This window comes from Opisthocomus hoazin, chromosome 6 (assembly GCF_030867145.1).
Source record: "Opisthocomus hoazin isolate bOpiHoa1 chromosome 6, bOpiHoa1.hap1, whole genome shotgun sequence".
In the NCBI taxonomy this organism is placed as follows: domain Eukaryota; kingdom Metazoa; phylum Chordata; class Aves; order Opisthocomiformes; family Opisthocomidae; genus Opisthocomus; species Opisthocomus hoazin.
The window spans coordinates 30,234,232-30,256,751 of NC_134419.1; the positions used below are offsets into that span (position 1 = coordinate 30,234,232).

The 22,520-nt window shown below is 48.4% G+C and overlaps 2 protein-coding genes across 2 annotated transcripts in view; one reads left to right on the top strand and one right to left on the bottom strand.

Annotated features, from left to right (window-relative positions):
* Positions 1-16,405, top strand: SCYL3 (SCY1 like pseudokinase 3). The gene is made up of 14 exons (XM_075422471.1): positions 1-128; positions 2,476-2,767; positions 3,274-3,459; positions 4,125-4,238; positions 5,147-5,203; positions 5,967-6,069; positions 6,669-6,780; positions 7,454-7,531; positions 9,638-9,777; positions 10,491-10,678; positions 11,193-11,364; positions 13,113-13,256; positions 13,862-14,598; positions 15,957-16,405. The coding sequence occupies exons 2-14, from the start codon at positions 2,603-2,605 to the stop codon at positions 16,017-16,019; spliced, it is 2,259 nt and encodes a 752-aa protein (XP_075278586.1). The 5' UTR covers positions 1-128; positions 2,476-2,602; the 3' UTR covers positions 16,020-16,405.
* The window catches only part of FIRRM (FIGNL1 interacting regulator of recombination and mitosis), a 20,430-nt gene continuing 12,501 nt past the window's right edge, over positions 14,592-22,520 (bottom strand). Inside the window, exons 16-24 of the mRNA XM_009939251.2 lie at positions 21,851-22,036; positions 21,052-21,174; positions 20,048-20,143; positions 19,490-19,603; positions 18,942-19,046; positions 18,540-18,620; positions 17,647-17,760; positions 17,166-17,347; positions 14,592-15,613 (exon numbers count right to left, since the gene is read on the bottom strand). Of these exons, the coding sequence (XP_009937553.2) occupies positions 15,556-15,613; positions 17,166-17,347; positions 17,647-17,760; positions 18,540-18,620; positions 18,942-19,046; positions 19,490-19,603; positions 20,048-20,143; positions 21,052-21,174; positions 21,851-22,036 (1,059 nt within the window). The 3' untranslated portion in view covers positions 14,592-15,555. The remainder of the gene's footprint in view (positions 15,614-17,165; positions 17,348-17,646; positions 17,761-18,539; positions 18,621-18,941; positions 19,047-19,489; positions 19,604-20,047; positions 20,144-21,051; positions 21,175-21,850; positions 22,037-22,520) is intronic.

A 22,520-nucleotide genomic window follows, 5' to 3' on the forward strand; every position in this document is an offset into this window, starting at 1 on the left:
GCTGCGCCGCTGCCGGAAGCGCGGGTCGGCGGCGGCGCTGTGAGGGAGGGAGCGGCCGGCGGGGCCGAGGTGGCGGCAGCTCCCCCCCCTCCCCCCCACCTCCCCGGTCCGGCGGGGCGCAAGCAGCGGTGAGTGGGGACGCGGCGGGGGGGGACCGGCGCTCTGCTCCCCCCGCCCCAGGGCGCCGGCGGTGGGGTGGGTGGCAGGCAGCTGGGGTGCGCGCTGCGGCCCAGCGCTCGCCTCTCCGGGGAAGTGGCAGGCCCCGCCGCGAAGCCCGGGCGGGACGGAGCCCGGCAGCCGCTCCCCGCGGCCCCGCCGGGAAAGCCGGGCGCTGCCTCGCTCCTCGCTCGGGGTGGCCCCAGTCCGGGCAGAGGCCTGGCGCGGGGGGCGTTGGCAAACCCCGTCCCGACCCCCAGCGCCGGTCCTGGCAGCGAGCCCTCCGCGGCCGGGCCCCGCGGCTCTCCCCGCCGGGCGTCCCCGAAGCCGCGTTTGTAACCGGCGAAGGTGTCCGGGTGCGTCTGGAGGAACGGGAGGCTCCAGGTCAGGTCAGATGCTTTCAGCCGTCCCTGTGCAAAATCTGGCTGAGGAAGAATCGCAGCGGAGCTGGAAGGAGCAGAGTGCGCAGGTGGACGCGCTCGGCAGTGCCGGGAGGAGCAGCCATTGCGCGCGGGTGTGGAGGGTGAACCCGGGCGTGGGCCAGAGCCGAGCTCCCAGCGACGGCTGGAGTGGAAGCCCCTCGTCTCGGGGCCGCGCGAGTCCTTCCGTGCCGAGGAGCTCCCAAGAAGGTCCTTTTTCAAAATGTGAGCGCTGCGTGGTGCTTCCCTCTCGCATCTCGGCCCCTCTGTGCGGTGCTGGGAAGCTGCAGTTCGGATTTCTGAAGCTCTCCCTTGATTTCTTAAAGGTTGTGTTAAAGGAATCAGCACTGAAGAGGTGCAGATCCATCCCGGACACCAGAGGGGAGAGAGTGACTGCAAGATCCACGTTCTGTAGTTAATTCAGTGTTAGATCATAGGTCAACTGGGACACACAAGCTTAATTAAAAAACAACGCCATTTCAGACTGTAGTGGTGGTTGTACACGGACTTGGTACGCTCAGGAGGGTTGAGGTCTGCTCACATCAAACAGTTAAGAGCTGTGATGTGTTCTGGTTCCCACATCTAACGTGTTGGTAGGGTTCATTCGTCCCAGCAAGCAGCACATCTAGAGTTGTAGCTGCCTGGTAGTTATGGAACAGTTAGCTAACGAAGGTGATTAAACGATGTGCGAGCAAGGATTTGTATGAAGTCTGTTACAGAGGCAGCGTTCTGCTCCTTCCCAGTGCTCTTGCTGACTCGTGGGTTGTGCAGGTGGCACATTTACATTTAATAAAAACATCGGGTCGTAACAGGTTTACATATAGGGCGCTTTGGGGAAAAGAGGGGGGAGCAATCATTTAGATAACTAAACTGACGCAGTGAAAAGAAGGCAGGAAACCGTCGCAGAGCAGCTCTCCAAAGGGCGCCCGGCGCTGCTGCCCCCGGAGCTCTGGGCAGGCTCGAGGCGCTGTGGGGGGCCAGAGCTGCAGCTTTGCTGAACGGCTCTGGCAGGGAGCTGGGAGGCTGCTGTGGCGTTGCCCTCCTGAAGCCTCAGGTCACAGCTGGCAACAACCACCGTAAAGCGATTCTCCAGATGCAAAAAATGCTTGGGGGTGAGCAGTTTTGTTCCACGCTCTTCCTGAAAACTGAGGTTTTGCTCTTTCCTTTTTCCGTTACTAAAGATCGCTTGCTCACTTGCAGTGTCCCGGGTCTCGCCGGTAGCCCTGGATCACAAGCCTGGCTGCAGAGCGTATGCTCAGTCAGTGTTTTCTAAAAGAGCCTCTGCAATCAGCGTGTTTGTTTTAGCAGCTTTGTGTGCCAGGAAGCAGCACAAAAATCTGTGCCAGCCTCTTCCTGACAGAAGCTGTGGGAGGAAGGAAGGGTTGGCAGGCAGGTGGAATATTTGTCGGATGGAGAGGAGGTAATTCGGGGGCAAAAGCATGTCGCTGGAGGAGGCTACCTGACTGGAGCTTCGCTGAGATCTCCGTGGCTTGGAGAATTGCGGAGCGGCTGATTTTAAGAAGGCTGGGGGCTCCTTGTGCCATGAGGCGCTGGCAATCACAGTTCCTAGATACTCGCTGTGCTTAATCTGCAGTAAACCTCAGGAGCAGGTGTCTGCGTGACCGGGAGTGTTGGTGGATCCTGGTTTTGGCAGCCAGGTCAAGGACTGGTTGTGGGCGCCGCACTGTCCGTTCATCTGCGTGGCAGAGCTGGTGACGTCTGGTGGTGATGCCAGCGCAGTCCTAGCTCCACAGCTAGAGAGCTGCTGGCCTGTTGATCTGAACCCTTTTGTGGATGCTCGGTTTCCCTTACAAGAATAAAATCCCCATCCGTTGTCCCTAAACTGCAGGAGGGGACACTGGCAGGAGGAGGTTCTTCATGGCTGTTTCATGCTTTGCAGAAAATGCTCTGAGGGCGAACTGGACAGCGCCCGCTGGAACTAAATCTGTCTGAAAAACATCTTCCTTCACCCAAAGTCCTGTTTGTCATCAAGAGGGAACTTCTACAACGGCCGAACTCTGCGAGTGATGGGCTCGGAGAACAGCGCTTTGAAGAGCTGCACACTAGAAGAGCCGCCGTTCACGCTGCCAACCGGACACACAATTTATCCGGCCGTGCTGCAAGATGGCAAACTTGCATCGGTCTTTGTGTACAACCGAGAGAACGAAGAGAAGGTTAATAAAGCTGCCAAGGTAGAGAGCGTGCCAGGGACAGACTTGTCAGAGCTGTCTCTCTTTTTTCCGGGAGGGATGGGAATCTGCTAATGAGGGTCAAACCCTTGGGGAGTGAGGGCAGGAGGAAAGGTCGGAGTTGACCCTGGCTGCAAACAGCTGCCGTGCTGGGGGGAGAGAGGGGGTCGGCATCGCGAAGCTCATCGTGTGCCGCACAGTGCGAGCAGCGGTGGGAAGCGATGTTTGGATAGCAGCACCCCCATTATCTTGCAGAGTTCTGGTCTCTTCCTGCAGATATGAGTTGGAGAGTCTTTCTTGGGTGGATCCTACCTAAAATACTGTCTTTATTCTATGTAAGACTTTGTATATACTTTATAAAATGTTCTGGAATGAGTGAGTGTGCCGAGTGCTTGTTGAGGAGCAGGGATGGGCCGAAAAGCAGAAAACATGGCTATAAGTACCAGGCTAAGCTCTGCTGCCAAGAGATGCCTTGGGTGAGCTTTAACGGATGTCTTTGTTTCTGGAAGCACCTGAAAACCTTGCGCCACCCTTGCCTTCTGCGCTTCCTCTCGTGTACTGTGGAAGCAAATGGGATCCACCTGGTTACAGAACGTGTGAAGCCTTTGGAGATGGTCCTGGAGATGCTCTCCTCCGCAGAGATCTGCGCAGGGATCTACGACGTGTTGCTGGCGCTCATCTTCCTCCATGACAGGGTAGGTACCACTGGCAGCAGTCGTCAGGCTTTGGTGGGAGCCAGATGAAACGTGACAGGAGAGCGTTGTACCTGGGCTTGCCTTAATGGCTGCCTCATTCCTGGTTCCTCACAAAAAGATGGACCCACACCTCACAGTTCTTCTAGGCTGAAACTGCTAAAATCATTGGCTGCTTTGTAGGAGGAAGGGTAACTGAAAATGCTGTGGGTTTTGGGAGTAAGGGAGCAGTTCTCAATCCATGAACTGACATCTGCTTGCAGGACTGGGAAGTCCACTTCAGGGAAATGGGATTGCTGGGCCTTGGCATTTATTTACAGCTGTTGCCACATGTCAGAGATCGGTGTCAGCGCTCCCCTGGTTTGGCACTGCGTCTTTGTCCAAGGACTGCACTTAAATCCCAGCTCAGACTGTAGTTTTTGCCTTTGTGTTCGTAGATAGAGGTCTTCTCTGGAGGTACAGTGGCCGTTAGAGCTTTGTCTGCGCTAAAACCCCAGCCCTTCTGCCCGATACCTGCTTGTCACCTACAAAATCCCCAAGGACCTTTAGAATCGTGCGCTTTTTGGCAGCTTTTCCTCGGCTCCTTGCAGCACCGAATTAGTGCTGACTAAGATTTTACATCTTCTCTATGCCCAAGTCTGTTATCCTTTTTATTTTTAATGTTTTAGGGAAACCTAACGCACAACAATGTCTGCCTGTCATCTGTGTTTGTAAGCGAGGATGGGCACTGGAAGCTGGGAGGAATGGAAACGGTCTGTAACTTCGATGAAGCCACCCCAGAGGTAAGCGTCAAGCGACGCCTGGGACAGGGCTGCTGGAGCTGGCCATCTACGGGTGGCAAGGCCCAAGTCCTTCCAGTTACCTGAACTGAGTATGAAGTGTGTTGGCTCACTTCCAGCTCTCACCTGAATCTTTGCTCTAGGGACACCGTAACTATGAACCGCAGTGTCTACACAAACAGAAAGTAATTCCCCATTAGCCAAAAAGCAGCTGCCTTCCTGAGGGAGACTGCTGGCTGGAGGGTAGGCTAAGACTGAGGAGAGTGAGAAATCTTGGCTTCTCTGGACTGATTTGAAAACAAAATTAAAAAAAAAAAAAAGAAGCTTTAGCGTAAAGCAGTAAGACCCAGGTTGAAATGAATCAGAAAAATAATTTAAAGGACTCCTTAGCTTTTGCTGCTGGCACCTTCATTGCTTGTTACTGGTCTTAGCAGAAGAATTCCTGCTTTGGTTTCTGCTGCATGCTGTGCAGAGTCATTGCTGCAGCATGGCACTGTGTCGTAGCCGTGTAGTGCCTTTTCTCCCAGAGCATCCACAAGTCCTTCATGAACTCTATTGAGCATCCCTGCCGTGTATCACCTTTCAGAAGGGATCAGGCAGACATGCAGCTGGGGTGCAAAGAGCACAGCAGTAAAACCTGGCTGCTGGAGCTCGTGAAATCCTTCCTCTGTCCAGGTGGATCAGGTGGGACGATAGGACTGAGGACTGAAGGGATGAGTTGGCTGTGATGCCCTGAAGTTGCTTTCTGTCAGCTTGGTGCTTCCTCCCCGGGCAGTGCAGAGTGCCGCCTGCCCTGGGTGCCGGCTGAAGGGGCAGGGGCAGCCCTCCCAGCCCCCAGGGAGAGCCTGCTCCTGCTGCTTGGCACAGGTCCGCGATCGAGGCCGCTCATGGCTCCCCTCTTCTCCTTCCAGTTCCTCTGTCATGTCAAGTCGGTACGAGACCAGTCATGCATTCCGTACGAGGAGATGGTGAGTAACGTCACTTGCTGGAGGAACGTCTTGCTGCCAACAAATACAAGTGCGATGTTCAGGAAATAGTTTTAGTTTGCACCTTTTATTTCCTTATGCCTGAGTGGGAGGAAGTGGCTGTTGGATAATACCTGAGGTTTATTCTTTTCCTTTTCCCTCCCCTTCACTCCCATCCCTGGTTTGGGTACGGCGTTGAGCACAGGGAAGTGAAGTTCTGAAGGAGGAGCAGTGGGACAGCAGGTCATCAGAATATTTTTCATACACTTTGTGTTGCAGCTTTAACGCTTCTAAATCACCAGAGCTTTGCAAAAATCAGAGTAGTTGCTGAGATTGCCCAGTTCACTGTGGTCACACGGTTGTGTGGCTCTCACGTACAACAGCCTTTTTTTTTTCCTTCACTTGTTAGTCACCTCCTAGCTATTAAGCATCCTGTGAGTTGATTATCTTAAAGGAGCACTCACTTTCTCTCTAATTAACACCCGTTTCCATAGAAATACTGAAAGTTGTTGACTTGCAACTGCTGCGTGCATTCATGGGGGAATCGTTTCATCGTGACGCAGTTGCTCCTGTGGGTTGTAAATTCCCCGGTGGAGGTTTTTTTAGCATCATATTCTACTTGTAGAGTACCTAGTGGAGCTTAGGTGCTATAAAAAGAATGTGAGAGTGTATATGGTGGGCGAGGAATAGAGACTCTTGGAAACTATCAAGTATTTCATAAAGTCCTGCTTTGCTGATCTCTGTGGGTTTTTTGGCTTTTTTTCAGTCTGCAGATTTCAAAATTCTGCCCAGCAGCTACGGGCATGCGAGGGATGCCTATGGGTTTGGAACAATGGTTGAAAATCTCCTGACAGTCCTAAATGATCAGGGTGAGGAATGACACGCATTTATTTTGCTATCGACGGGCCCCTGTAGCTTATTCCTTGCCTCTATCACCTGGGCCGTTTGCCTTTCGTTGCAGCTGACAGGTGTGCTGCGGGTTCAGTGGCCGTTGTTGTTCTTCGTGTTTGCTAGGTTCAAATACAGGCTGGAGCTCCTCCCACGTTCCCCTCTTCCTGCATTTGAACGTGGTCAGATACGGCTGGAGGTCACCAGCCTGCATGACACGAGCACTCCCACAGCTGCTCCGCAGCAGGCAGAGGGTCGCGTGGTCTCTGCCCCACCAGCCGCTCCACTGAGGGCTGTGGACGCAGGCGCGTGGACATGGTGTACCACAGCGGAGCAAGAGCTGCTGCCTCCTCGCAGAGAGGGAGCAGGAAGCTCCTTGGACACTCCTTTGCGTCCAGTGGCCGAGAAGCCTAGGGAGAGAAATGGAAATGCTCTTTTCCCTTCCCTTAGGGACATATATGAGCAATTTTGCCATCAAATAGAGCTTCTTAAAATAAGTGTTTGGGAGGGTGGAGGACTCCTGAACATAGCTTGCTCAGTGTTGAGAGAGAAACCTAACTGTAGGTGCTGTGGTTTTCAGTTTCAGCAGATATTCTCTCCAGCTTTCAGCAAACCTTGCACTGTACACTGCTGAATCCAGATCCAAAGTGTCGTCCACCACTGTCCAGCTTACTGTCTCACGAGTTCTTCAGGTAGGGAAAGGAATATCCTGCCCCTCTTGGTATGTCTTGATACTGCTTATTTCTGTGTTGCAAGTGTGTAAATTGTGTGAGGGCGTGTTACTGATCAGATGGGAAGTGCAGACTTAATCCCTCCCTCTTATAGGGATCTTTGACAAAGAGACTCCTTAAATTAAAAAATCATTATCAGCCTTCTGGATGAGGTGCTGAGCTAGCAGTGGTGACAGAAGCGTGTCCCTTAGTCACACGCAGTCAGCTGGATCTCCCCAAGCTCATGGGAGGTGGTGGGAAATGCTCTAGAAACTAAAATCATCAGGGATACCGCTGGAGCAGCGCAGGCTCCGGGACAATCCAGAGCGCGCTCTGTCTGCTGTCACCCGAGTGCTTCTCTGGGTGGCATTTCCTTCTGCTCCTTGCCCCAGGAAGGTGATCAGAGGTGGCCGATGCCATGTTGCCCCGGTCTCCCTGTGAACTGCTGCCTTCAGAGTGCAGCCCTGCGCAGGTGCAGCTGTCGGGTAACTGGTCGGACCCCCGCGCCGGCGTTCTTGGTCCACCAGCATTTGTCTTGTATCCCTCGGTCTAGTTCTCTCTGCTAAGTGAGGGACGGGGACTTGCAGTCTCTCAGTTGTGGGTGGTTTAAGCATCACTATGGATCACGCTTGACAGCCTGCCTTTTTGTGCTTAGGAATGATTTTCTGGAAGTTGTGAACTTTCTGAAGACCTTAACACTGAAGTCTGAGGAGGAAAAAACAGAATTTTTCAAGTAAGTGAAGGGACTGTAATCTGGAAGCTTCTTATTTCAGAAACACTGCTGCCAGTGGGGCTGGGGGGGACCTGGGGAGGCTCGTGGCCAGGGAGGTGGTTCCTCAGGTGCCAGATTTTCATTGCTTTGGCAGAACGTTGTTTGCTCTGTAATATTTTGGGTACTCCAGCCAAAGTAATGATCACATGGGAGAGGAAACTATTCACTCCCTCCTTCCCCTGTTTGTTGTTGTGAATGGTTTGACGTTTGGGAGGAGCAGTGCCTCCCGGGCTCTCCATCGTTCTGGTAGGCGCCAGCCCCGGGAGCGATGCTGCGCACAGCCGTACCGACAGCAGTGTTTTTACCTGCTACAGACCGATTGCTGTCGCTGGAGAACCCGCCAGAAACCAGACTGTAGTGACGTCCGTCACTTCAGGTGTGCTTTTCTGAACCCCAGCTGCTTGCGAGCAGCTGGGTTGGACTCTCCTGCAGGGCCAGGAACAGAAGCTTTCCCAGGAGCGGAGCCATACGAAAAGGAAACAGTTTTTCCACTGTCTGTGTTCTGAGTTAATGCACTTTGCGGGGAGTAACGCTGATGTTATTAGCAGAAGCTAAATTCTTCAGGTTCTCTTCCACCCGCTTTCGCAGCGCTGTCCCGTCTCCCGCTGCACGACGGCTAAGCAGGAACAGTTTGAAAAGCCCTTTCACGTGCGTTGTAGAGGAGGGAGTGTGGCCTGACGGCTCCTGTGCCCAAGCTCTGGTGAACAGCTCCTCACTGCTGCTGTCACGCGGCCCTGCTGCTTTACACAAAGGCTGTCTGCTTGCCCACTTTCAGAATACTCTCAATACTGGAGAGCTTCTTTTGTGATGTGCTGGAAAAAAAAGAATCTTTCCCTCTCCTTATTCTTAGAAGTAGCTTTATTTTAGGTGTGACTTTGTGGAGAAGTGAGATCCAGCACCAGGCCCCTCTTGAGGCTGAAAAATTTTTCCATTTAGGCAGATCTTGTAAACCACTAATGAGAGAGTTTTCAGTAAGACGTGTTGGGTGAATTAATCTTGTGGTGCCAGTCCTGTCTGGGTAAAGCTGGTATCTGTAATGGGTGTCTTGGGTGCAGTAGTGCCGCATCTCCAGAAAATCCTACTGTCGTGGTCCTCGAGAAGTTTTCTGTAAGGGGAATGTAGTCATGGCATTATCTGGGCCTGTGGAGAGGCTGAATTTTTCTTTCTTTTTTCTGTATAAAGGAGCCTGGGTGTTCTTACAGAGCTATTTTCCTGCCTGTTTTATACTTCTGTGGCTGCTATCAGTTGTAACGCTAGTTTGATTCAGTAGTCTGAGACTAAGCAGAGAAAGAAGAAACGGGATCTTAGCAGGAGCATTCAGGATGGTTCCCACCACCTGTGTAACAGCAGCGTTTACTGAGGGAGGGAACGAACACTTTGCTTACAGCAGCGTTGCCCCTTTATCAGGCCTTTCACAGCTACTGCTCTTAGTCTCCTCCAAGCCTAGAGAAACGCAGTAACTGTTACTGATATTTTAAAAATTAAAAACCTACAAGGAAGAGTGGTTGCACAGAATCAAACTCTCAGACTTAAATAATAAGTAAACCCAACCCATGCTCTGTTGACCACCTCTAAAATGTGTTAGATGGAAGCCGTTTCAAAATGGCATTCCCGTTTGGCAAGGGAAACTTCCTCTCCGTGGTGGGTGCAAGAGCCTCTTCTCGAGCAATAGACAAATTCCTGTGATGGTCAGGTTGTGGGGCGAGAGGCCAGCTCTTCTGCAGTTCTAACACTGTAGCGCTCCATGAGAGATACCAGCTCTGAGACAGTCCGATGCCACACAGCCGGCAGCTTTGCCCGGGGTTAGCAGCCTTCGTGAGCTTCTGGATGTGCTCGTGACAGGCTGTCACCCGGGTGTGGGGTTTCCCAGGATGGTTCTCTGGCTGCTGCTCTCTGTTATCGTTGCCCAAAGGCCTCAGGCAGGAGCAGAGCCTCGTCCTTCTGGGTTAGTGTGCACGCAGAGTGAGGGGCTGCAATGGGACTTTGTCTCTAGGAGATGAAGAGGGGAAACAGTCATAAATGCATGGAAGGCTGCCTTGATACTAATTGCTCTCTCCTGGAACGCAGGTTCCTGCTGGACAGGGTGGCCGGCTTGTCAGAGGAGTTGATAGCATCACGGCTGGTGCCTCTTCTGCTCAATCAGCTCGTGTTTGCAGAACCTGTAGCTGTCAAGAGTTTTCTTCCTCATCTGCTGGGTCCAAAGAAAGGTGACCTTTAAATACTTTCTCTCTTCAGAATCATTACTGACAAGTTTGGAATGAATTCAGAGTGGTCGTTCTGTTGAATCAAGGGAACAATGTAACATACAGAACTGGAAAAGACAGTTACGTGTGCTTCCCCATTGGCAGTACTGTCCACTGCTCCGCTGATGCTAGGAAGAGAATCGGGAATTGCCTGGGCTCTTTCCCAGGTTTACGTGCCACCGCGTCTGCGCACCCCAGGCTTCCTCAGTGGCTCACTGCATGTCCCCCTCTCGCCATTCCCCCACCCTCCCTGCCTCTCTTGTCTTCTGCTGCTGCACCCACTCTGCTGTAACGACGCTCAGTCTCTTCTCCTTTCCTCTGTAAGGGCGTTCAGCACGTCTCGCTGGATCCCCGGCTAGCTCTGTCCCCGCTCTTTGCCTCTCCTCTCACAATTTTTCCTAAATAGTGGCTGGTGTTTCGGCCAAGCACTACCTGTCTTGTGACTTGTGTCTTGTTTGACCTTCTGCGTTCAGAGCCATTGCCACCGAGCAATGGATCTGGCACTGCTGCCTCTCCTCCCTCCCATCTCTGACAGCCCAAGCAGGCTGTGTTGACAGCTGACAAAGAATCAGACCTGGCAGTGGGGTGACACTGTAGGTCTCGGCTGTGATGGCTTTTGGGCGAGCTGTCGCTCATCATTGAAGCAGCCTTTTGCCATCTTCACCTCTCTTCCCTAGAGCAAACTGGAGAAAACCAGACCAGCTGCCTCCTGTCGCCAGCCTTGTTCCAGACGCATGTCATTCCTGTGCTGCTGAAGCTCTTTGAGGTTCACGAGGAGCACGTTCGAATGGTGTTGCTGTCTCACATTCATGCCTACGCAGAACTGTTCTCTCGGGAGGAGTTGAAAAACATCATATTGCCGCAGGTTAAGGATAGCAAAACACTAACGGTGTATCCTAGAACACGGGATTTCTACTGCTCGGGTTGGTTCTTAGCTTAACGTTAGAATCTCGTGGTGCTCAGTTAGTTTGCAACCTCCTCTCTAGGTGAGCCCTGACCCTCACACCCCATGCTGACCTGGAGTGCTGTTTTTATTACACCCAATGCCCTGTCACACAGGCCACTGGTGCTGATACCTGTTGGTGGTTGTTACGCTGTTTCACGCCACAGCTGTCAAGAGTGGAGCAGGGATTGGTCTAAGTTCAGGGTGCTTTGGTGTTACGGTCCAGTGCTCACCAGGCACTAGGATCAGCTGCCTTCTTGACCTTGTGACACAAAGTGGAAGACTGACTTTATGCTGCAGAACAATGTCCAGTATCTACTGAGAGCTGTGGGAGATTGTAGAATTGAAATGTGCTGCAACTCTAACATTTCACGGGAAAAGAAGTGAAAAAGCAGAATTTTTTGTTCTTAGTAATGTTGTGATGTTCTTGGTGTAGGTGTTGCTGGGCCTTCGAGATACCAGTGACTCTATCGTTGCGATAACGCTGCACAGCTTAGCAGTTCTCGTCTCCCTGCTTGGACCCGAAGTAGTTGTCGGTGGAGAAAGAACAAAGATCTTCAAAAGCTCTGCACCAAGTTTCATGAAAACTGCTGATATCTCCCCAGAAGGTAAATGACACAGAGCGCTCTCGGGCTTCTTGCCCACTCTGGCCAAGCAACATAGGCAGAATTTCTTGAATGATTAATCTTTTGCTGTTAAGAGGTTAATTGAAAAAAGCTAATTTGAAGTTAAACTTTTAATTCTAAATCAGGTGCTGATTGTTTGCGGATACAGAATTGGTATCATAAGAAGAGTTATATAAAAGTATTTTAAATGTAGGACATATATGGGGAAAAATTTTAGGGATCTTCTTCGTTTTAAGAATCTCTGTAAGTGAAGGAGCTTAAGTGTGTGTGTGTGTGTATTTGTGTGTCTTTGGAGGAAAAACTGTACTGCCCTTCTAAAGGACTTCTGTATTTGTCCACATACTTGTTTAATGTTCCCTCTGTCCTTCATGGTTTTAAAAATAGTAAATCTCATCCTTTTCCCCCAATTTCTATTCATAGATTGGAAAAGGAATACGAACTTCCCTATTTTCTCAGCTCTCTGGAGGCTTTTCAGCTAATCCAAGTGAAGGAAGTAGTCCCTGCACCTGCTAGATAACGCGGAACCAAGTGTACTAAGGGAAAGCTTTTCTGGATATTCAGACTAAGAATGCTTATAAGTGGAGGGAAGAATCTGGATTTGTTCTGCTTCAGACATATAGATACCAAATGAAATGCATGAGAAGAGATCAATTTATGTACAAGTGTTTTCTTCCTGATTCTGTGTGTACTGACAGCTACCACCCTTTATTATTTCTGTGGATGGGTCATTGCATTATTTTGCTTTACATTATTTTAGTAAGCTACAGTAAATAAAACCCTTTGCATTGCATGCTAAAACCAGGTTTATTTTTCAGAATGTATTTAAAATTAGACCCGATTAAACTCTTGGCAAACAACAACAAACCCACCTTTGTCCTCAAATGCGAGCGGTGACCTGCAAAAACCACTACTAGAGGCTGAACACGTGAGGCTTAATAAGCTGTTCGCCCAAGTCCCTAGAAGGATGTCCCTGTTCCCAAGGGCACCGTGGGGAGGGGGTGGCTGCTGTGTGTTAACTGCAGTCCTTTCCCGTGCCTGGCTGGGAACACAGGTGAGCCACAGGGAAGCAGACGCAGCACTGGCCCCAGCCCCGCTGGCCTGGGGTGGTGGCAACAGGGCCTCATGCAGCCGAGGCCGGTGCTGGTGTGTCACCACCACTGACGATACGCTGGAACTCCCCAGAGCGAACTGGAACTAGGTGCTTGCCAAGCTGTTGTCACTGGGCTGATGTCCCTGACTTGGTGCTGCGAGCTGCCTTGCTCATGTCTAAGCATAAAAGAGGGTTTTGTGTAGTAGCATGAGTTTACTGATGCTTTGAATTGCTGGGACTATCAGCACGGGGCTTTCACGTGAGAGGCAAGCGACAGGGGACTGGCGATGCCACGCAGTACAGAAGCTGGGGTTTTGGATCCAGCCAGGTGGCAGACAGTGTTTTATAAAGCATCTGTTCAGATTATGATCAGTTTGTTCATTGCATATTTCTTGAAAGAAGGTATCAGCAGAAAACGACTACTTACAGTTGCCTAAACTTGGTACTGGCAAGAGCTGCCGCTGGCAGGGACAGAGGAGCGTTGTGTCACGTGCAGCTGTTGCATTGCTGCGCCCATCTTCAGTCAGCGTTGCTTGTCAGTGTTGGAAATGGAAATGTTCTAATGCTGTGGGCAGTTTCAGCTCAGACTGACAACACACCTCATGGACTCGGTCTCCCTTCTTTTCTTTTATCCCTGCAGACTCCCCCAGTCATGTCGTAAGCAATCAGAGAAATCAAACCTCTCGGCCCTTGAAGAACAATTCCAGTGTGTTCCCCATCTCTGGAAGTGTACCTGTCAAGAAGCTGTCCGTGCGACACGACAATCCGCTGGCTTTAAAGACAGGTAAAACTTAAACCCCAGCTCTTCCTTTTTAGAAATGAAGTGTTCTACAAATGAAGCGTTGCTTGAAAAGATGTTACTTTGCCCCATGTGCTGATGTGAAAGATTGGGTGAACCAAGGAAGGCAGCAGTGCAGGAAGGAGAGTGTGCCCCTTGACTGCCTAGGGAACAGTTATCTGGGAATCTGATATGCATGGGCTGCTGGTCGGCCTTGAATTTCTGTCTCCTCAGGGCAGGTTCTCTGCTGTGCTTTCTCACCCCTCCCCCAGCTTGGCAGAAACACTGTATTTATAGGTCAGCTCATTCTCTGACCTCAGAAGCTGACTCACTTTTACTTTCACGGCCCTTTTCCAGTCACCTAATGCTTAGCAGCAGTGAGCTTCTGTTGCCCCTTTGAGGGCTCTGAGATGAGTACCCCTCCTCTGCAAGCAGGAAGGTGGCTGTGCTTTCTAATATGGGAAGAGCGTAGCCATGAAGCACCTTTCCAGTCAGCATTACTGACTTATTGCCATGCCGGTGCTACCTGTGACATCAAGGAGTTTTAGGCACAACTCCATTTCCACACTTGCTCTCTTGAAATGCATATGTAACACCTTTGTCTTCCACAGGTGAGCAAGACACCCGGTCCCCCCTGAATGGAATTCCTGGAAGCATGAACACACTAGGGAGCAGCAGGAGCTCTCTGACTACCTCCGAAAAGCCAGCAGAGGAGTGGCCAGACTGGAGTGAGCCCGAGGAGACAGACACTGAGAAAACTGTGAACATTCAAATTCGGCCCCGAGAGCCGCGGGGCAGCGCGGGACCTTATTTTGCTGAACCGGATGTAGATGAGAAGCCTTGGGATGACTTTGAGCCCAGCAGCCCTAGTCCTGAACTGGCCTTGGGAAACTGCCTCACTGTGACACAAGCTGATGCAGTTGAAACGCCGAGGCCTCTGCCAGGTACCCATCAACTGAGCAAAGAATTCAAAAGCCTCAGACTGACTCCCCCCACAAAGCCCTGCCCCGGGAACAGCTGGAGCAGTGACAAGTGGGACCACCAGGAACTACTGGGAGAAAGCGTGCTGCCAAAAACGCCCTTTCAGGAAAGGTTGAAGTCTTCATTGGAGTCTGGCCTAGGAGAAGAATTCACAATCAAAGTGAAGAGGAAACCCATGCAAGACCCTGAGCTGGACTGGTTTGCTGACATGATCCCAGACATTAAACCTTCATCTGCTATCTTGATTTTACCTGAAGCGAGGACAGAAGCGGTTGTTCCCAGTCACTCTGGTGCAGTATCCAGCAGAGAAGGGGCCTCCCAGAATGTGCTGTTTTCATCCAAATTTGCAGCAGCTGATGTTATGGAGGTAAGAGGCTATATGCAAAGGGGTTTAAATGACTGCACACTTCAGAGGATGCTAAAGCATGTAGATAGCAAAACGCACTGTTGTAGCACCAGCTGGCTTCTTAATCAGACAGTGGATAACCTGAGGAACTATCAGCAGCATACAGCTGTACAGTTGAGCCTTTACCTCTGAACACAAGATACTGAGCTCTGAATGCTGCATCTTATCAGGCACCAGGTAATTCAGAGGGCTGCTACTGCAGCAGCGAGAGTGCTGTGTTAACAAAACACCGAGGGAGTGGACTTAACTTGTAAGCTACTAATGGCACTGACTAAGGAGTTTTAACTCCTGCTTTTAGTTTGTGCTGCTGTATCCTGGATGCAAAGGCCGTGCACTATGTTAGGGAGAGTCTTGGTTTGTTGAACAGGGAAACCAAGGCTGGATCCTGTCTGCTGAACAGGCACAGCCCCATGCACAAACAGAAGGGAGCCTGCAAGCGCAAGAGGACGCTCAGGACTTAGCGTTGCTCCTGGCTCTTGTAGGAAAACCCGACCCTCTGGATTACAGAGTAAAGCTTTCTGGGTGCCTCGTTTCTGTGAAGGAATAGCTGAGACATTTCTCCATTTCAGAGCACCAGAGGGTTATAAAACTACCTTTTTAAACTAAGCGGGTGAATCCCTCCAGCCCTGTCACAGAGACTCCAGAGCCTGCTTCCGTTTCCTAGGAGGGGAGGTAGCACTCCCAACACTGCCACCTGAACACAACTCCATTAGGGAACAGGTGTTGATTTCAAGTTGTTTTGCTAATTCAGCCTCCAGAGAGCTACCACAGGGGTAGCAGGTGGCATGGGGAGAGGAGCCTTGAATGTAAACTGAAGTTGTTTACCACATTTGAAAAATGGCACGCTTGATTTTTAAGAAGCACTGTCGTATCAACCCTGTTTTGAGGCGGAGTACTCACTGTAGTGGCATAGCTGTGTCAGGGGACTGGCGAGATCAAAGGCACAGTTAGAATACCGCAGGGCAACAGCTGTTTCCTAGGGGGAAAGAAATCATGTATTTTAGAGCATCCTGCTCTTAATGGGAAGTAGGTTTGGTACAAACAGTTCTTGCTTTAATTGTAGAAGAAAAACAAAAGACTCTCCCTGTTAGTTTGCTTTTTAAGGTGTTTCCTTTTGTACTTACTTAAAAGTTCTTTAAGACAGGACGCTGCAAATACTGATGCTTTATTTTTGGACTTATGAGTGGCTTTCAGCATCTGAATGAATGTCTTGCTCTGCTGTCACGAGCCACATGGGCTACTGCCTGGCTCCTGTGGCTGTGCTAAGTACAGAAGTACAGTACATGTGCCTTAATGCTGATAATTTTACATGATTCTAGGCTGAAGCTGCAGGCTGGGGTGAAGAGGAGGAGTTGAACTGGGAAGATGATACTAACTGGTGATGGGACTGAAAGAGACAAAGGCAATTTATGGTGTGTTGGATTCTGTAAGAGAAGTCGCTGCTTCCCCAATACAATGGCTAAGTACCTCAGCACTGCTTTTGCCAGAAGGCAGGCACTTGCTGCTGCAGCAGCCAGCAAGAACCCGTGGGGCCCGATCTCTTGCAATGGATGTTCCTTTCCAGTCTGTGCCAAAAACTGCAGGGGTGAGGCCTGCGCCCAAGCAATACGCCCAGCTGCGGTGTGTGCCACCGCCACCAGAAAGAGGATCAGCGCGATGGGTGTGTTGGTGCTGATGTGCTACTGGAGGCCAAGAGTGGTATAAGCGATTGTTCCAGAACTCATCCCTGCTCTGAAAAACTGATGACAATAAATGAAAGTCACACTGAGTTCCTCAGTTAATGTGCCTTTTTCTTTCTTTTTCAGAAAAGTAAAGCCTGTAGAAATGGCTCTTTTTAACTAAGAGATGATTTTAAGATGAATGTTAGGTTTACTCAACTTATTTATTTCTGTTTATATAGTTCTGCCCGTGGATAACACAAGAGGTGCTAGGAACTGTGCAGTGAAGGACCACTGAACACAAACTGCTTAAGCACCGCACTCCTTCTGCTCTTAACTGTGACCAATAAAGATTATTTTTAAAAGATAACCCTAGTGTGGAGTGGAACCAGCAGCAGAGGTATGTTCAGAGAACAGTATAGAGACTTGAAATGTTATTCTTGAGTGTATTTTAAAATTGAGATAAAAACACCTACTGCCTGGTCACCTGTACATGACAGGAACAAAGGTAACTTTTACAACAGATTCAAACATCGTAGTATTCAAAATACAATCTCATTAAATGTTTATCACCATACAGTAGCTCAGAAGAGCAAGCTTATACATCAGCAATATACAAAATGACAGCTCAGATGCACAATAGTGTCCATTAAAACATATCAGTCCTTCCAGCCAGTTATTGTGAAAGGTGGGCGGGCATCTCACACCTCAGTTCATTTTGGCACACTAACCGAGACCCAGCAGTACAGTGGAGCATCGCCCTATGTCACAGCTTTTTCTTCTCCAGTAGTCATGGCACAAAGGGATCTCTTCCCTCAGAACAGGGAGCTGAGCTGTTTTATTGTCTCTAAAACCCGCCGAGCGCCTTACCGTACGCTGTCTCTGAGGATGGCTATGGCTGTATGTAGAGCCTCCAGTTTGACTGCAAGCCAAGCAGGGGGTGACCCTTTCCGGAGCAGCAGCTTCACAGCCTCCACTGCCCCCTCCATCATGCCTACTGCTGACTTATACTGCTCCTCCGAGGGTGGGTGACATGCTCGTTTTGCCAGAGGCTGCAGATTTAAGTAAACATGAGACATCATTTATAATGCTCCACATAAGTGATCAGTCTTCATCCAAATGCAAGAAAACCCTTAGATGGAGAAGGGCTGCAAGAAACTCCCTTGCCTTGTGAGAGTTCTTGCTGGCTGGCAGTATAGGGCATTCAGGTATAATACTATGAGCCAGGAGTGCACACAACCTTTTTTCTTAGAATGTGGAGGGCAGCAAGACCATCTTAAACCTCTTTAGATACTTCCCAGAACTGACAGATTGACAGTAGAGCCCAGATAGTTTAAAGAAGTGCATGTACCTCTCCTGTTGACTCCGGTTCTCCAGTTGTTTTCATAAACTGTGCACTGCAGGTAATCCTTTCTTGCTTCATGCGTTCGGTTCGTGCTTCTGTTGTCTCTTCTACTTGCCTCATCTAGCGACAAGGCCACAGGAGAGGTAACTACACCAAGGCAGCATTATCAACCTTCACAGGCTCAATTTATATGCCAGAACAAAGGGGAGGGAGGGAGAGATCTTAACATGCGGTTCAAAGTGAATCTAATTTTTCACACACTCTTCTGAACAGCAGGAGACTGAAGTTATCTACAACTTTGGTGTAGCATCACTGGGAGCTATCAGTTCTCTTGCTAATTTTCTGCTTGTCAAAAACTACTCATCCAGCTAAGCCCTGCCTTAGGTTACAGCATGGTAACTACCCCCTCATTCCCACTGTCTATGTTCCACAGGAATAGCCATCTGCTCTTAAGAGAATTTTTTCTAACATGCAAAAGGACTAAGATGTTTCATACATGTTTACATACATTCAGCTTTCAGAAACTCATCCAAGAGAAACGGGAAAGGAAATCACACAAACCGAATGATGAAATCCCTGTCTTTTTAATAGATAAGTTTGCTGCTTACAACAGTAACTATGCATTTTAATAGGTTTTTTTGTTCAAGAAGGGAAAAGCAAAGCATTTGAATCAAAGTTGGGAAGTACTGGAAGAGCAGCGTGCAGAGGAGTGGCAGTTGTTAGTTCTGCTGATTAAAGCAAGCAGAAAAGTTCAATCAGATGTCAGTTAACAGAACAGTTTCTTTTAAACTTACCTATTTAATCGCCATGCAGGTGTAGACATAGGCTGTGTACTGCTTATAATGGACGTGTACAACATCAACTATGAAAGCAGTAAAATGGTTCAACAACATACATACCTTAGCCAGGAAACTAACAACTTTGTTTTTCGTTTCTTCAGAATTAAGGCACTGAGGAACAACATCTTCATGGCTTGTTTCCTGTCAAAATTGTTGAGTAACAGCTGTTTAGTACATTCCTATTAACAAAGGAATAGGCAAAGTGAAAAAAATGTATTTCTATGACAGTCCCTTCCCTGTTGCAACCAATCTAAGCAACCAATGCTTCATCTTCATTCACTTCCACTCAGGAAATGACTTATAACGGCATTAGCCCTCCTTACTTTTGATGTGCAATAGCATCGGTAATATTAAGAACCAAACTGGTCAGTGAGGAGCAGCAAACATTTAAGACAGAAGAATTTCTGCACAATAAAAGTTAACAGAGCCAAATACATGCATGCAGGGTTCTGCCACGCTCACCTCTGCAAAATGGGTGAATGCCTCCAACGCGTGCTGATGAACCAGCCAGGTCGGGTCAGCTAGCAGAGAAGCAAACAAAGACGACAGCTGGGGTACAACTTGCCTCTGAAAGAGGAACAAACATCCATCAGTTCCAAAGAGTTAGTTGTGCGTATCTTCCCATCGTGCTTTATTATTGAAGAATTGCTCTAAGGTCAGGGCACAGGTTTGTGAAATGCAAGGGTGCTACTGCCCTGTCTGGCAAAAAGCCCACTGTATGGGAGGTGGCATGTTCTATTCTTTCTTCCTGGAAGTTCAAATGCCAGTGCTTTCTAACTGGTGAGAAGCAACAAGCAAACAAGTAAACCAAACATTTTACATGCACTTGGCATGTCTTGATAAAAAATAGAACTGCCATAGACCATTAATAAGTCTCCAAGATTGATTATGTCCTGGCACTCCTGTATGTATTTAATGAACTTGATCTTTTAACTTTATATTTGAATAAATAGCGTATCTTTTCATCAAAAGACTGATGATTATTTCACTACAGCCACAATTATATTTACCTGTGCTTCTTGTGGTATAAACACCTTTCCCATAGAAGAGAGGAAATCCACCATGGCCAGACGTACATGATCTGGGGGATCCAACTGGAAAAGGGAAGACTGCAGTGCAAATACCTGCAGAAAACAAACCCCAGCAAAGCTCCATCAGATAGACTGCAGGTGAAAACTGTTCAGTCTCATCTTTACATTTGAAGACATTGATGTTAGAAAACTGGACTGAAAACAAAAGGAGGTATGCTACACCTTGAATAAAACTGGCTAGGAGAAAGCTGCAGTGTGCTTTTTAGAAAGAAATGAGCATACTCTATAGCATATCCATGTATCTCAGTTATCTTACAGAGTAATGGGATTCTCAAAAGCAGTGTTAACCGAAGTGCCAAGTACTTGGTTTTAAGACCAGGAAAGTAATCAAGGAAGAAACAAAACTGGGAACCTCCGTGTGTTACGAGGCCAGACCATGAAATAACTCATCTGAGATTTCAGTAGATCACAAAGAACTTGATTTTCATGAAGTAAATGATTCACAGGAAGGTTTGATTTTGTTTTGGTTTTCTTTACCTGAGTAATCAGTTGAGCATCTAACGCTTGGATGAAAAATTCCAAAAGGTGAAGTAACAGACACAGTGTCTGCTGGAGACATGGCTCATCTGAGACCTTCAACAGATCACAAGATATTACTAACATTGCATTTTAGCTTATGGAGTAACTACTTAAGAAATAATTTAAAGTTACAGTAGTGTTCCAAAATTCTTAGCCTAAATTCACACACATAAAACATCAGAAGCAGAAGAAAATATTAAAATAGTCATACAAATATTTCTAGGTAGTCGTGTTTTACGAGATCCTTTTCTTTGATTTTTAGTAAGAGTATTTCTTATCCCTCATCTCCTTCCTCCACTCACTAATGTAAGCAGCTGAAGGTTATCTGACCTATTTCTTTTCACTTACAAGTTGCCACATGTCTTCACAGAACGGCTGTGGTTGGAAGAGACCTCTGAAGGGGCACGCTGTTGGCTCTTCTTCACCCCCACTCTCACACTTTCTTTTTTAATCCGGAGTATAAACCATGACAATCCTTTTTAATTTACTGCAGCTGCAGGCACGAACAGGTATACAGTCGCACAGGAATCGCCTTACCCCTTTGTTCTCAAATATGAGAATATATGAAATATAGCTCCGTGGGTTTTCATGTGCTAAGCTATGTACTAATTAAATCACCATGAGTTTTGTTCACATTCTAATGAACAGTCAAAACAGGCCAAACTTCTAACTGGTATGAATCAGAATGAGGTATTCCAGACTTCCCATTAAGCAAGTCTGAATCTGACACCAGGTAACAGATGGAGTAGCAAGGCGCCATATACATAACATTCAGGAAAATTCAAACTCCGCTTCCCAGAGCGCATGCCTGCCTCATATATAAACCAGCTGACAGCAGATGGGCACTGTGCTTTACAGAAATGGTCCAATCCAAGTAAACAACTTAGTAACAAACACATGAGGAAGCAGCACCAGCCTCAAAGACATCATGCTTTCACCACTGGAGCAGCAAATTCTCTTACCTGCTTAGCCTGGAGAAAAGTCCAGAACTGACCAAGCACTCCCAAAATAGATGCCTGAAGTTCTGCCTCCAGAGTGTCACCAGCAAAACTGCAGGCAGCCAGCAGGACCGAAAGGGCAGTATTCTAGTAGGAAAAAATGTGTAAGACCAAAAAAACCTACACATAAAATGAACCAAACCCCCAGGCTCATATTAAGCATCTAAAATGATACAAGATGGCAAGAAGCCCAACGTGCTGTGTCAGCTGTACAGTACAGCTAATCCACCAGGCCACCGGCCAATAAAGCTTCCAAAAGTGAGGAAACCATCCGTTATTTCTGTGAGTTTCACACGGTGCTGCAGTCATTGGCTGCACTGGCAGGCGAAAGCTGGCAGCAGATACTACATGTGGAAGTCTCTGGTTTCTCACGCTTCTCCGCCAGGAGACCAGGAAACATCTTTCAGTTTTGATGCCGCACTAAAACAGCCAGGGCTTTAAAACTTAAAAGTAATTGTATGACATAGTATAACTCAAAGTTTGAAAAAAAACCACATCTGCTTACCCAGACAGCAAACAACAACTAGAATAACTAACAAACCACACAACCTCCACTATCATCACCCTCAGAGCAGAGGGTCCTAAGGTGCTATGTACTAGAAGAAAGCAGTAAAATGAGAATTCCTGTTCGTATGTTTGCCAGTTAGAGAAAAAAGCTGTGCAACACACAGAAAAACAGAGTTGAGATGACAGCAAGAGGATCCTTGAAGTTTGGAAATCCAGAGTTCACATGTTTTTACAAAGAGAACAAAGTCTCCTTTACCACAGGTCGGAGCTCTCCCAACGCACGCCTGCTATTCAGCCATCGCCTGCACTGTGCAAGCCCTGCCACACAGAGCTGACAGGCCACTCGCTTCCGAAGATCAGGATTCAGGGCCTTGAGGGATATGTGCTGCCACACAGCCAAGTTCTCCACCTCCTCTGGAAGAAACTTCTGAGCAAATTCTACCTGCAAGCAAAAGTTAATAGGAAATAAGCAGACCAGAAGACAATCTGATAACCTGTCAGAAAGCTGACAAACCAAAATACATTACTTGTTTGCTTTAGAAATATTACATGAAAAAAATTGTGCAAAAGCTTTTGTTTAAATAAAATCCAACTTTTTATATAAAAACCTTATAAAACTGCCCCCTCCCTTGTCACATACAGGACATCAGAATGATTCAGCAACTTCACCTGCCTGAAGCAATGGCCCTAGCAAGTAGAAGAAAGAGCTTTAGCCTCTCTGAGGCGTACGGAGAGGCACTGACCAGAAAGGATACTGCTCTTCATATCTGATGACATGAGAAGACTCATGAACACCAGTCGCAGATGCAGTGACAGGACATACAGTTTCAGCAGATCTGGGAGACGTGCCGATTTCACACTTTAGTCAAAAAAAGGACTTCACTGCCACCCAGTAAGACCACTCTTAGATAGATGTAGGTGCCTTT